Source organism: Myotis daubentonii, chromosome 9 (genome assembly GCF_963259705.1).
Source record: "Myotis daubentonii chromosome 9, mMyoDau2.1, whole genome shotgun sequence".
Taxonomy (NCBI): Eukaryota; Metazoa; Chordata; class Mammalia; order Chiroptera; family Vespertilionidae; genus Myotis; species Myotis daubentonii.
This window is the reverse complement of record NC_081848.1, coordinates 48,678,975-48,694,414: the sequence shown is the minus strand read 5'-3', so window position 1 is coordinate 48,694,414 and position 15,440 is coordinate 48,678,975. Positions and strand designations below refer to the sequence as shown.

The window sequence follows — 15,440 nt, the reverse complement described above, 5'->3', positions numbered from 1 at the left end:
CTCCTCCCAAGGTTACTTGAAGCCTAAGAATTAGGGTATCACTCGCAGTATGATCTAATGATGGCCTCACTTGTAAAATAGTTTTACTTTGACCTCGCCTGGTGGCTCAGTTGGTTGGAGCATCCTTCTTTCTTCACTCTTTCTAATAATCTATAAAAAACATGTCCTTGGGTAAGGATTAAAAAATAAAAAAGAATTCATTAAAAAAAAATTTTAGACTTAACTTGTCTAACTCTGTGGGTGGTATTCTTAAAATAGAAGTCCCTTAAGGGCAGGGATCTCTAAAACAGCACTGTACACTTAAGATGTTCAATTAGAAATACTCCTGAAGCTTCTATTAAGTCAATGTTCATAATTTTTAAGAGTTCCATTCCAATCAGGGCACATACCTAGGTTACGGGTTTGATCCCTAGTTCGGTGAGTACGAAAGACAATCCCTCATGTTTCATTCTTTCTCTCTCTCTCTTCCTTCCTCTCTCTCTTAAAATCAATAAACATCTATCCTCTAGTGAGGATAAATATATACATACACACATATATAAAAAGTTGCAGAAATTTAGAAACAAAGAATGAAACTAAAGACAGAACCTAGTAAAATGTCCATCTAAGTCTGTTTTCCAAGGAGTGGTCCCCAAAAAGTATGGGGGGGAAAGAACACCATCCTCTGGGAGTTGACAGGGAATCTGGCAAGTTTCAAGCACTCTCACTTGTGGCCTAATTTTATGAATGGAAAAAACTCTGCATCAAAAGGTGCGACTTGCCCAAGGTCAGTCAAGAAGTTAGTGCTGCAGCTCTACCTAGAAGGGTGCACTTCACCTGACACTTTCCACTACACCGTCCTGCCCGCCCTGCCGCCAGAGGTAGAGCGAATCAGACTCCCGCACTATCCTCAATCTGCTAGGGGCGGGTGAAAGCTTTCGGTAGCAGGTCAACCTGGGGGAGAAAGTTGTGCGGGTCACCGATCGGCCCAGGGAAGTGACATGCTGACAGGCGCAGCTCCCAAAGGAACCGTCCTGCATTCCCCGGAGCCCCTCCGAACCCGGCGCCAGCGAGACTGCTCCCGGAAACGTCTGAAAAACCTCCCAGGGAGTTTCGCCCCCTCCTGGGCGCGAGGAACGACCGGGGAAGGAGCCAGAGGACGGACGGCCACTCGACCCAGCCATGTGTCCAGCCCGTCACGCCCGCCTCGCCCCAGCCGGTTCCTCGTGCCTCGACCGCAGCCAGAGGCCCAGCTCGGGACCCGACGCAAAGGCTGTCTGGGCCGCCGCCGCCGCCACCGCAGCAGCCCGCGGCGTCCCGGCGTGGCACTCGCCGTCAGGTCCCCGCCCCACCTCTCCAGTTGAGCCCCTAAGCGACGCTGTCCGCGTCCCTAGCCAGGCCCGGAGGGATCGGCCTGCCACAGTCCGCCCGACCGCCCGCCGCCGCCAGCCCGGCGTCCTTACTTCATTAAGCTGGCGCTCCGCGGCCTCCCGCAGGGCAGGATCCATGGTGCCCCGAAGGGCCTCGATAATGGTGTTGGGGTCCATCGCAGCGCGGACTTGCTAAAACCCCAAGGCTCGGGTGCTTCTGAGCCAGGAACAGCACCGCTCACTGCGCACATGGACCCGCCGCGCTCCGCAGCGGCAACCGGCGCGAAAGGAAAGAGAAGCGCCAAAGCCCCGGATAGAACCTCTTCGCCTCGGCGTGGAGGCGGGAGATGCTCCGGAGATTTCCTGTCAGTCCGCCGCGGAGCACCTTGGGATGTGTAGTCCGCGAGTGCAGTCCGCAACCCACGTGGTCCTGAGCTGTCTCTCATACAAATCAAAAAGGAAAAATGTCCAGACTGCACAGAAAGAAATTTAAAACAGTTAAAAATATTTCACATTATAGTATACTTATGGTGACTATAAGATGTATCTGATACAGTAAGTGATGCAATCCATTGTTAGTAGCTGTGTAATTGAAGGAAATCTTTTCAAAAGCATTTTGAGACAGTGTTTCTATATGCCATAAAAATGTTTATACCCAAGTAAAAAAAAAAGTTTGACCCCAGTAATCCCATTTATGAGACTTTCCTAAGGAAATAACACAAAAGAGTAAATGAGCCTTACATGTGAAAGGTATTTATCACATTGCATATTTATTATAATCACCAAATACTAAAATTATGGCTTTTTATTGAGCATCCAAATTTTGTCAGGAACTTTATATAAACCACATCTAAATTCAGAACAAAAGCATAATTTCTATTAAAACCCACCTTCTTTAAAACAGTTAAACAGTTTCAGAAAGGTTAAATAACTTGCCCAAGGTCACTTAGATAGTAAGAGGTTCACCTAGGATATCAAACCTAGGACATTTCTGTTTTCAAAGTTTTCATTCCATTGAATTACTCTGCCTCTCCAGATAAATGTCGGCCTGGCCTGTGTGGCTCAGTGATTGAGTGTCGACCTATGAACCAGGAGGTCATGTCCAGGAGGTCATGGTTGGATTCCTGGTCAGGGCACATGCCCAGGTTGTGGGCTCGATCCCCAGTGTGGGGTGTTCAGGAGGCAGCTGATCAATGATTCTCTCTTATTGATATTTCTATCTCTCTCTCTCCCTCTCCCTTCCTCCCTGAAATCAATAAAAAATAATATAAAAAATAAAATACGTTGAATTAAAAAAAGAGAGAGAAAGAAATGTCAAACAATACAGGAACCCTACTTTGCTATCTCTAACCATTTTGGCCTCCCTAAACCCTCTAAACTCTGTCTCCTTGACTCAGTGAGACCACAGTGCTTTTTATGGGAACCCTTTCTTGCCATATGTTCCAGATTGTACCTTCAGACACAAAACTGAGGAAACTATTTGGTTTACTTTACTTGTTTTCTCTCTCTCAGGGACCACAATTCTAATCTGCTTCTTATTTGAAGTCTGAAAACAGTTGTTTCACATATTAAGTTCTACTTGTTTATAACATGGTGTTCACTGTTACTATACCATGGGTGGAATCAAAAGATACTCTGAAATTTTTAGCTACTATGCACAGGTAGATACTCTCTTTATCACCTGAAGTATTCAGGGTAGCCATGAGGATCAAAAAAGAAATCACATATCAGAATTATTCTTTTAACTCACAACAGAAAAGTTTCCTTTTATCTGCCCGCTCATAATGTGGAGGAGATATGCTACTTACTTTGTCCTTTAATATGTCAGATATACTTAATAGTTTTTTTTTTAATATGCAGAGTCAGTGCAACAGAATCTGAAAGGAATAAAAAGTCAGAATATATATGAGGTAGCTTTAGGCCACAATATCCCAAAAATTCTAACCTGAGATCTGTCTGATTACCCCATTTCCCAGGAAGGAGGTCTGTGGATATTTGGTAGTCTTCATTTTTCTAGGAAGGCAATCTAATTGCGAGTTGACTCAGAAACACATAGATCCCCAATACCATAATGGTTTAGTAGAAGGAGCATTAGCCTCAAATTCAAACAGATGTGGATTGAATCTCGACTCCATAACTTCCTAGACTTGACATGACCGAGGGCCTTCATTTTCTCTTCTATATAATAGGAACAACAGCAATCCTATGATGAGGTTGATGTAAAATCATGTAGAGTATATCAAGCAGGCCCTGCATACATAGTACCCAGAGTACAATTAACTTAATAAATGGTCATTTGAACAGACACTTCACCAAAGAAGATGCACAGATGGCAGATAAACATATGAAAAAATGCTCCACATCATATTTCTTTAGGGCAGTGGTTCTCAACCTTCGGGCCCTTTAAATACAGTTCCTCATGTTGTGACCCAACCATAAAATTATTTTCGTTGCTACTTCATAACTGTAATGTTGCTACTGTTATGAATCATAATGTAAATATCTGATATGCAGGATGGTCTTAGGCGATCCCTGTGAAAGGGTTGTTCGACCGCCAAAGGGGTCGCAACTCACAGGTTGAGAACCGCTGCCTTAGGGGATTACAAATTTACACAAATCAATGAGATACCATTATGAATGGCTAAAACCCAAAACACTGACACCAAATGGTCACAAAAATGTGGAGCAACAGAAACTCTCACTCACTGCTGGTGACAATGCAAAATGGTACAGCTCTTCTGGAAGGCAATTTGGCAATTTCTTACAAAACTAAACAATTCTTACCATATGATCCAGCAGTTGCACTCTTTGGTATTTAGTTACCCAAATGATTTAAAAACTAATGTCCATACTAAAATCTATACATGGATGTTACTGCAGCTTTATTCATAATTGACAAAACTTGGAAGCAACCAATATGCTTTCAATAGCTAAATGTATAAACAAACCATGGTACATCCATACTATGGAATGTTACTCAGCAATAAAATTCAATGAGCCCTGGCTCGTGTTGCTAAGTGGTTAGAGTGTCAGCCCACACACGGAAAGGTCTCAGGTTCGATTCCTGGTCAAGGGCACATACCTGGATTGCAGATTTGATCTCCTGGCCCCCGTCAGAGCACGTGCAGGAGGCAACCAAGTAATGTGTCTCTCTCAGATCGATGTTTCTCTCTTGTTTGCTCACTCTCTCTCTTCCCCTCTCTCCTTTCCACTCTCTCTAGAAATCAATGAAAAATATCCTCAATTGACGATTAACAACAAAAGAAATGAGCTATCAAACCACAGAAACCTTGGGAACCTTAAGTGCATATTGCTAAGTGAAAAAAGCCATTATGAAAAGAGCACAGAGGATTTTTAGGTGATGAAACTATTCCACAGGATACTGTAATAAGGGCTATATGTCATTATACTTTTATCAAAACCCATAGAATGTACAACACAAAAAGTAATCTGTAATGTAGACTATGCACTTTAGTTAATAATATAGCATTATTGCCCTAGCGGCTTGCCTCAGTGATAGAGCATTGGCCTGCAAACTGAAGGGTCCTAGGTTCAATTCCAATCAAGGGCACATACATGTTTTTCACTCACTCAGAAACAGACAATTCTGAAAATGGAACAGAACCAAAAGTTATAAAGTAGACCCTCATATAAATGGGAATTTCATTTATGACAAAGGTGACACCCAAAAGTAATGGGGAAAATGCAGGTATTTAAGGGATAATTTTGGAAAAACTGTCTCTTTATAAGTAGAAAAATAAGACTGGATCCTTACTTCACACTATATACACAAGTAGATTCCAGATAGATTAAAGATATAATTTTGAAAAGAACAACTATAAAGCTAGTTGTGAAATAGAAGAGAAGAAGTGTAAGAGAGTTTTTGTTTGTTTGTTTGTTTTTACTTGGAGGAAGGGAAAGGCTTTTAAAGCTGAAAAACAAAAATGTTTCTGTCCAATAAAAGATAACATAGATAGAGAAACCAAGATGGCGGCATAGGTTAACGCTGGAGATTGCTGCCTTGAACAACCACTTCAAAAAACAACTAAAAGACGGAACGGACATCATCCAGAACCACAGGAAGGCTGGCTGAGTGGAAATTCTACAACTAGGAGGAAAGAGAATATCATACCCAGACTCAGAGGAGGCGCAGTGCTGAAGTGAAATACTAAGGTGCGGAGTGCACGCGGAGCAGGCTGGAGGCGGAGGGCGCAGTTGTTGTTTTCAGTCGGGAGGGAGTTTCAGACTCTGAGCTCCAGATCAGGGCGAGTCTCTAGGGATCCAGACTCAAACGGGAGAAGCGGGACAGTCTGTCATGGGTCGGACTCGAAGGCAGCTTTCTCTCCGAGGTTTGCAGCGGTTGCTAGGACTCTGTGAGGCAGAGCCCCTAGGGACTGAACTGAGAGCAGCCATAACTGCTTGCTCCGGCCCGCCCTGTAGATCCCCAGGGACCTGCCCCGCCCAAGCCCTGCGCAGAGCCATTTGCTGGATAGACTCAGGCAAACGCAAGATTAGCACCGCCCTAGAGATCCAGCACAGAAGCTCTCCCACTGTAGACACAGCGGACTCTCATAGCCAGTTAGCCTGGAGGTCAAATCACCCCCAGTATTGCCAACAACAATCAAGGCTTAACTACAACAAGACTGCGCACAAAGACCACTAGGGGGTGCACCAAGAAAGCATAAAAAATGCAGAGACAAAGAAATAGGACAAAACTGTCAATGGAGGATATTGAGTTCAGAACCACACTTTTAAGGTCTCTTAAGAACTGTCTAGAAGCCGCCGATAAATGTAGTGAGATCCTCAAGAAATCTAATGAGACCCTCGATGTTATGATAAAGAACCAACTAGAAATTAAGCATACACGGACTGAAATAACGAATACTATACAGACTCCCAACAGCAGACCAGAGGAGCATAAGAATAAAGGCAAAGATTTGAAATGCGAAGAAGCAAAAAACACCCAACTGGAAAAGCAAAATGAAAAAAGGATCCAAAAATACGAAGATAGTGTAAGGATCCTCTGGGACAGCTTCAAGCGCACCAACATCAGAATTATAGGGGTGCCAGAAGATGAGAGAGACCAAGATATTGAAAACCTATTTGAAGAAATAATGACAGAAAACTTCCCCCACCTGGTGAAAGAAATGGACTTACAGGTCCAAGAAGCGCGGAGAACCCCAAACAAAAGGAATCCAAAGAGGACCACACCAAGACACATCATCATTAAAATGCCAAGAGCAAAAGACAAAGAGAGAATCTTAAAAGCAGCAAGAGAAAGAAACTCAGTTACCTACAAGGGAATACCCATACAACTGTCAGCTGATTTCTCAACAGAAACTTTGCAGGCCAGAAGGGAGTGGCAAGAAATATTCAAAGTGATGAATACCAAGAACCTACAACCAAGATTACTTTATCCAGCAAAGCTATCATTCAGAACTGAAGGTCAAATAAAGAGCTTCACAGATAAGGAAAAGCTAAAGGAGTTCATCACCACCAAACCAGTATTATATGAAATGCTGAAAGGTATCCTTTAAGAAGAGGAAGAAGAAGAAAAAGGTAAAGATACAAATTATGAACAACAAATATGCATCTATCAACAAGTGAATCTAAGAATCAAGTGAATAAATAATCTGGTGATCATAATAGAATCAGGGACATAGAAAGGGAATGGACTGACTATTCTTGGGGGGGAAAGGGGTGTGGGAGATGCGGGAAGAGACTGGACAAAAATCGTGCACCTATGGATGAGGACAGTGGGTGGGGAGTGAGGGCAGAGGGTGGGGCGGGAACTGGGAGGAGGGGAGTTATGGGGGGGGGGAAAGAGGAACAAATGTAATAATCTGAACAATAAAGATTTAATTTAAAAAAAAGGAAAAGAAAAGATAACATAGATAGAGGTACTAGACAGACACAGACTCTGTAAATATGTTTACCACACCTAAAAACCACAGAGGATTATTATCAAGTATATATATGGAATTTCTGAAAATCAGTATAAATAAGATCCCAAATAAAAATGGAAATATATTATTATAATGCATTCATAGAAAGGAAAGCTTGAATTACTAAATGGGACATAATGAAATGAATAATTTATGAAGCATAAAACAATAAAACACCATTTTTATTTCATTGGAGTAACAAAAAAAGATAAAGCTGCAAAATACAAAGTATTTACAAGTATTTGGAAATATTAGCACCCTTGTGCACTGTTCACAAGAGTATAAACTGATTCAAGTATTTGAAAAATGATCTGAAGTATTTAGCAAAACCAAATAATGCTTACACACTGTAACGCAGTACTCCCAGTTTTAGGTCTGTATTACAGAGTATAGTCTTCATAGCTTTTTTGTTGTTATTAATCTTCACCTGAGAATATTTTTCCATTGATTTTCAGAGAGAGAGTGGAAGGGAGGGGGAGAGACAGAGAGAGAAACATCACTTGATTGCCTCCCACATGTGCCCCAACTAGGGTCAGGGATCAAGCCTGCAACTGAGGTACACGCCCTTGACTGGTATTGATCCCAGGACCCTTCAGTCCACGGGCCGATGCTCTCTCCACTGAGCAAAACTGGCTAGGGCTCATAGCTTTTTGTTATTGTAGAGGAAAGTAGAAAGCATCCCAGATATCTATTTTTAGGGCAATCTTATATAATAAAAGCGTAGTATGCAAATTTTCCCCTTGACTGGAGTTGTCCAGGAGTTCGACTAGGGGGTGGGTGGCCGGGAGAAGGGAAGGAGGCCCCGGCCAGCAGCTGGCAGCTACTAGGGACCCTACCAGTGCATGAATTTCGTGCACTGGGCCTCTAGTGGAAATATAAAAGTAACAAATTCCAACCTTGGAACATTGTGCTACAATTAAAAGCAACAACCCTTATATACCTATAACAATATGAACAAATCTAGAAAACAATGTTGTGTGAAAACGGAAGCACCTTAATTAAATTTATAACATAATGACATTGATATAAATTACAAACCCATACACATGCTACTTCTGACCATAATGGAGTAACTACAAAACCCCCCTCACTGTAAACAACTATAAAACTGGACAAAATATATGAAGTATCCATTTTCAGGTAAAGGAAAAGAAAATGATAGTGTGAGGCTATAATCCCTGAGAGAAAAGGAACTAACAAAGTACAAAAGTAGGTGTACAGTTGTTCCTATGGAAAATAATACTATAATTAATAAATAATAATACAAGAAGAATCCCTATTTTGCGTATTCACAAAACAGATCTGGCTACTGTACTGAATGAATGCTCAACCTGTTAGTAGAAGAGATGGATGCTATGCCCTCTGTATTATTCCATCCATTGAGACCAACCAGATACTTAGTGGCAGATTGATTATATCAAAACCCTTCCTCCCTGGAGGGCAGCAATTAGTTCTTACTAGTATTGACAACTGCTCAAGAAATGGAGTACTGATACAAACATGAAACTGATGTTTCCTGAGTAACAAAGTCCTTTGTCTCTGACCTAAGAGTCTCATACCTTCTGTCAGCATCCATGAATTATGGCTTGCAACTACAGTTCTTTACATATACCCATGCAACCTGTTTGTGATTGAGCCTCACCTCAGGCCTGAGCCACAGGCCTCTCACTTTCTACCTCAGGGTTTCTCTGATGCCATATGCAGAATGCCCCAAAAAATATGTTTAGCTCTCATGCATGTGCAACCTGAAAGTTTGTGGAAGTTAATAGTCCGTGAGGCAACCCTTGACCATTGGGCAATGATTGCTGAGTCTTCTCTCCCTTCTCTTGGTCGGATGGCCCTGAAATACATTTCATAAATCTTCAGTTCTATAGGACAGTTTCCCGTAGTAGTAGACAACTAAAAGTCTTTCCTTGTATTAGCACTTTCTCCTTCCTATTTTCACTTCTCACTTCTGCTCTTTGGAATTATACCTCCTGATAAACTATTGGCATTATATCTCAGGTTCTACTTTGGGGGAAACCCAGACTATGGCCAGGGAACTTTAGATGTGGAATCAAGACAACCTAAAGTTTTTAAGCCTGAGTGACTTGGAGAGTGGTAAAGCCATGAGAAACAAAAACATCAATGATGACAGAGAATCATTGCTCGGCTGCCTCCTTCACGCAATACAGTGGGAGATGTTTACTACTGAAAACATTTAATTTGAAATATTTGGGTATATTCTTGTGATGCCCAGGACATAGGACATGATGCTTACCTAGATATCAAGTGAAAGTTAGATCTTCCATTCAGCAAACATGTATTGAAATCCTTCTGTGTGCAAATCAGTTTTGGTTCGATGCCATGTTCTTTTTTTTTTGGTACAAAAACAAGCAAGAATTTATTGAATGCAGCAAAAACATACTTAGGACAGTGAAACAAGGACCATTGCTCCCATGGTTGCAAGTCTCATGGGGTCCCTTCGAGGTCAGGGGCTAAGTGCCTGTGGGGAAAGGAGAAGGGTTAGGGAATGACACAGGTGTGCTCTCTGGAGGGGGAGTGCCTCAATGCTATGTTCTTAAAGATAACTGGCACCGCGAAAGAATTAATACCTGAGAAATGGGAGAAGATAGGCAACATATCAATAGAAGTAGCAGTAAATAATTAAGCACCTATTCTGTTCATGGCCCCATGCTTAGCTCTACTATGAAGGAAACAGAGAAGACATAGAGTGTGGAATCTCAGAGGTAAGGCAGTGGAGGGTGGGTGGGTGGGAGGTAAACCACCAAAGACCTTGTACAGCATATATATAAGCATAACCCGTGGACGCAGACAGTGAGGTGGTGAGGGCCTGGGCGGGGGGTAAGGGTGGTCTGGAGGGGGTCGATGGGGGAAGGAAGGGGACATATGTAATACTTTCAACAATAAAGATTAAAAAAACATGAAATAGTCATTGTATTTACTTTAAGATACTAATACTCCAACAGTGATGATTTTTTACATTATACAGAGTTGTAAGTGAGACACATTCTTAAAAGAAATAGAAATATGAACTTTGAGGTGATAGGGAGTCATAAGTTGCAGCTGAAATATCAGGGTGGGTGGATGGAGGAGGTGACGTCTGAACCGAACTCTAGATAATTCCAAGACTATGAAGGCAGAACACTGCAAGTAGAGGAGATGTCAAAGGCACAGAAATGAGAGAGCGTGGTTTGAAGAATGTGGGAGTTAGGATCTTTGGTTGCAAAGATCACATTACTGTAAGTGATAAAGATTTCTTCCAGGGCTATGTGGGAAAATGAAGACAAGAATCTCAATCATGTAGAGCTGAGGCCTCATGGGGGATTAAATTCATTTTGGGAACTGGGAGGCGATACTGTATATAAGGCAGCTTTTAAGGATTAGGTATTTTGTCTGGATCCCTTTATATGGTTTGTCACTAAATAGGGAAGCTCTTTCTGCATTTACTGCGCATGCTACTACCACTTCTTGTTATGTGTCTGCATACTCAAGACTCCTGGCTTCTGTTGTGTCATAACTTCTAGTTACATTTCTCTGTGTGCTTCTGACTCTGATATTAACAATTTTACTGTCTAGGTCTCAAATTCAATCTTTGCAAGAGAAAATTTGACCTGGTTAATTATTATCATTCCTATTGAACAACTCTCTTGGGAAATTTGACAGACTCTGAATAGATTGGTCAATTAGATGTGTCACAGGTGACAGAGTCCTATGGTATAGAACAAGGTGACCTCAGAGTTGTGGGAGTGGAAAGCACTGCTCCAATACTGGGAATAGCAAGTAAACAACTAGGCCTAATCTTAGGTATAGCAAAGAGAAATAAACCTGAGACAAGACAATGATGGCCATAAATGCCAGGATAAGTCATTTCGGTTTCTTTGACTAGGCTAGTAGTTCTCAGCCCTATCAGATCTCTTTTTGTAAAGCCCTCTCTACTATTCTTTTTTTTTTTAAGCCAAATATCTTTTTAAAAATATGTTTTTATTGATTTCAGAGAGGAAGGGAGAGGGAAAGAGAAATAGAAACATCAATGATGAGAGAGAGAATCATTGCTCGGCTGCCTCCTTCACGCAACCCCATCATGTGCCCTGATCAGGAATCATACTGTGACCAGCTGGTTCATTGATCGACACTCAACCTAGAGCCACATGGGCAGGGCTCTTCTTCTTCTTTTTAAAATTGTTCTTAAAGAGAGGAAGGAAGAGAGAGAGAGAGAGAGAGAGGGAGAAATGAGAGAAACATCGAGCAAGAGAAATATCATCAGTTGCCTCCCATACACACCTTGACTGGGGATTGAACCCCAAACCTGCCTATGTGCCCTGACCAAGAATTGAACCCACCACCTTTGTGTATGGGACAACACTCCAACTAACTGAACCATACCAGCCAGGGCCTCTCTGTTATTCTTTTTATTTCCTTTTCTTTTTGCCTCTCTACTGTTTTTTTTTAAGTAATCCTCACCAAAGGATATTTTCCCATTGATTTTTAGAGACAGTAGAAGCAAGGGAAGGGGAGAGAGAGAAAGAGAGAGAGAGAGAGAAACATCAATGTGAAAGAGACAAATCAATTGATCGCCTCCTGCATGTGGCCCTGGTTGGGGCTAGAGATGGAACCTGCAACCCAGATACATGCCCTTGAACGGGGATCGAACCCACGACCCTTCGGTGTGCAGGCCAATGCTTTAACCACTGAGAAACATCAGCCAGGGCCTCTCTACTATTCTTAAATGAGTTCCATACATACTATAGTCTAAATACACACACATATTTTTTAAAAAATCAATATAATGCTTTAAATGTAACCCAAGGAAAAAATAAAAGGAAATGATTTATAATAATATGTATTTCAGTATGCAATTGCTCATGGACAACTACACTAGAAGGTATAAAGCAATTAGTCAGATGCTTGCAACTATACATAGCAAAATTATAATGTTACAGCCACAAATGCAGATTAATAAGTGTGTTGTGTTGATGAGTCAGATGCCATAAATGACATTTCAATCAGTAATGTAATTCTTTGAAATGGTATCCTCAATCCCAAGCATGGTACATATTTAAATTTAGTGAGGGCTTTTTTAGATGAAAAAAAATCTGAAAGCAAAAGAGGCCCATTAAAGATTTTAAAAAGACAAGTGTCTGGATAAGAACAAATTTTAAGTCTCCTAAGAGATGATGAGTTTCAAGGTCTGGGTTGTTTTCATCTTTGGCTCATCTCCCACTCCTACCTCAGTGCTTATAAGTAGTAGACACTCAATACATAATTTTGAATTGAATTGATTTGAATCAAATAATTTCTCCAGCAAAGTGCCCACAGGGCATTATCTCCAGGCAGAGCTCCAGAAAAGCAGTATTTAGTGGAAGAGACTTCCTTACCCCAGGGCCCAAAGGCAGCCCTATCTTTATTTCACATGTGCCGGCCTCTGGAATTTGAAATAGAATGTTCTAGGTCCAGCTCTGTTGCAAAGAAAACTGCATTCTATCACATCATCTCAAGATTCGCTAACATGCCCACAGACCCACAATCACAGAAGTCTATAACAAAAACCCATTCTATGTAGCTGGTGCACACCATGTTTCAAATTCGGGTTGGCTGTTTGAAGAATGTCTTCAGTACCTAGCATAATGCCTAGCAGATAATAGTCCACTTAATACATATGTGTTGAATTGGATGAATAGTAGCAGTTGAAAACAGTGCCTAAGACAGAACAATGAAAAAACAAATCTCTAGTTTGTGTTACACCAGAACCAGATCTGGGACTGTTTTCAATCTGAAGAATCATCAAGCAAGCGGACTCAAAAGCAATTACTCAGGTTACACATCCAAAACAACAAGCAAGCAAACAACAACAATAAGCAAAGCAAAAGTAAAGACTATGTGTGCATGGTTACAAAGTAGTGCAAAACAGCTTAAATTGAAAAGCAACCATTTCTTGATCTCCTCCTCGCCACCCCTGTCCTCCCCCCTTCCCCCCGCCCTCCCCCCACACCCCCACTTCACTCCCATTGCCCCAGAGAGGTCCAAGTTTCCAAATATAAAACCTTTTCCAAATGATCTTATGACATTTGCCCGGCTGGTGTGGCTCAGAGGTTGAGCATCAACCAATAACCAATGAGCCAGGAAGTCCAGGTTCGATTCACAGTCAGTGCTTCTACCCAGATTACAGGCTCAATCCCCAGTAAGGGTCATGCAGAAGGCAGCTGATCAATGATTCTCTCTTATCATTGATGTTTCTCTCTCTCACTCCCTCTCCTTGCTTCTCTAAATCAATAAAAAACAACATTGTTTTTAAAAGATCTTGTGACATTATATCTATTTTCAGCTTTATCCATTTTCTCTAACTATGAAATTACTAATCTGGGTAAGCAGAATTGCACATTAAGTTAATTTTCAAATGGGGAGAGTTTATAAGGAAATACTTCTACTGTTTAAGCCTTGGTGGCCATGGCAGATGTGGCTATCATTACTTTGTACAGAGCTAATGTTCTCTTTAATAGCAACAATACCATAATGTTTATTTATAAGTAAACATTTACTGAGCCCTATGTGCAATCATTCTAAGCACTCACTTTACAAATATGACCTCAATTTGCCACAGTTTATTAGGTGTGGCCTATTATCATCATCCCCATTTTTCATATGAGAAAACTGAAACTGAGCTAGTTTAAGTAACTTATTCTGAGTCACAGAGAAGACAGTACACAGATGCACTTGAACACTGCTTGATGAAAATCTGAAAGTGTCTCAGACACAACTCTGAATGCCACTCCTGTCAGACTCCTGACAGAGGTCTAGTCCTTTTCAATGTGTACTACCACAATCAGTTATAGCATAAAAAAAAAAATACTGTGGTTATCCAAGTGGGATAAAATATCAAAAGAATTTCTGGGGAGCCTGGCTAGTGTGGGTCAGTGGTTAAATGTCGACCTATGAACCAGGTGGTCATGGTTCAATTCCCAGTCAGGGCACATGCCTGGCTTGCAGACTCCATTCCCAGTGTAGGTGTGCAGGAGACAGCTGATCAATGATTATCTCTAATCATTGATGTTTCTATCTCTCTCCCTCTCCCTTCCTCTCTAAAATCAATAAAAATATTCTTATAAAAAGAATATCTGGGGAAATGATGACAACTCTTAAAAAGAAAAGAAGCTTTGCTGTAGTACCAGGTTGGCAGCCACTTTTCCTCGTAAGGTTCCACCATTTTGCCCAGTGAGAACCTCTCCTGATGGAGGACAAGGGCTGGCAATTAGAAACAAGTAAAGAGCAACTCCAAACAATAAACAACCTACAAGCACAGCAACAGAAGGATATTTTAGTAGCTTATATTGTGAACATAATGCAGTTATTTAAAATCATGATCCTGAAGATCTCTGACACATGGGCAAATGCTTATATGACATTCCTGAAAACAGTGAAATAGAAAATTATAGCTCTATAATATAAAAACTTTATATAAAAAGTTCTTGTGAACAAAACTGTAAGGAGAGAAACAAAAGAAATCGTGGTTTCTGGTTTAGGGACTGTAATTACTAGTAGGTGATAGTCCTCTCCCTCCCTCTAAATTTCTTTTGACTTTTAAAAAAGAAACTTGAACAAAAACAACAAAGCATCACTATACAAAAATGGGTTCTGGTCTCAATCGTGTAGGAGTGGGGAGAAACTGGAGAACACCTTTGAATCAAGTTAATCCAGAACCTCCAGAAAGTCCCCCTGCAATGCTCCCATCTTGTTAGAACTTTATCTTAGAACCAAGGTTTATTTTCTCTTGGAGTTCTAGAAGTTTTGCTCTTGCATCTATAATAATAAAAGCGTAATATGCTAATTAGACCGGAGGTCCTTCCCAAGGAAGCCTGTACTGCAGCCAGGGGATGGAGGCAGCCGCTGAGGCTGTGAAGGCGCATATATATATATATATATATATATATATATATATATATATTTGATTTTTTTACAGAGAGGAAGGGAGAGGGATAGAGAGAGACATCGATCAGCTGCCTCCTGCACACCCCTAATGGGGATGTGTCCCGAACCAAGGTACATGCCCTTGACCGGAATCCAACCTGGGACCCTTCAGTCCACAGGCTGACGCTCTATCCACTGAGTCAAACCGATTAGGGCCGAAGGCCTACTCTTGCAGGAATTT

General features: G+C 41.4%; 1 protein-coding gene across 1 annotated transcript in view; it reads right to left on the bottom strand.

Annotated features, from left to right (window-relative positions):
- Positions 1–1,680, bottom strand: part of IPO7 (importin 7) — a 63,172-nt gene extending 61,492 nt beyond the window's left edge. The window contains exon 1 of the mRNA XM_059708855.1: positions 1,443–1,680. Within this exon, the coding sequence (XP_059564838.1) occupies positions 1,443–1,526 (84 nt within the window). The 5' untranslated portion in view covers positions 1,527–1,680. The remainder of the gene's footprint in view (positions 1–1,442) is intronic.
- Positions 1,681–15,440: the final 13,760 nt, after the last annotated feature.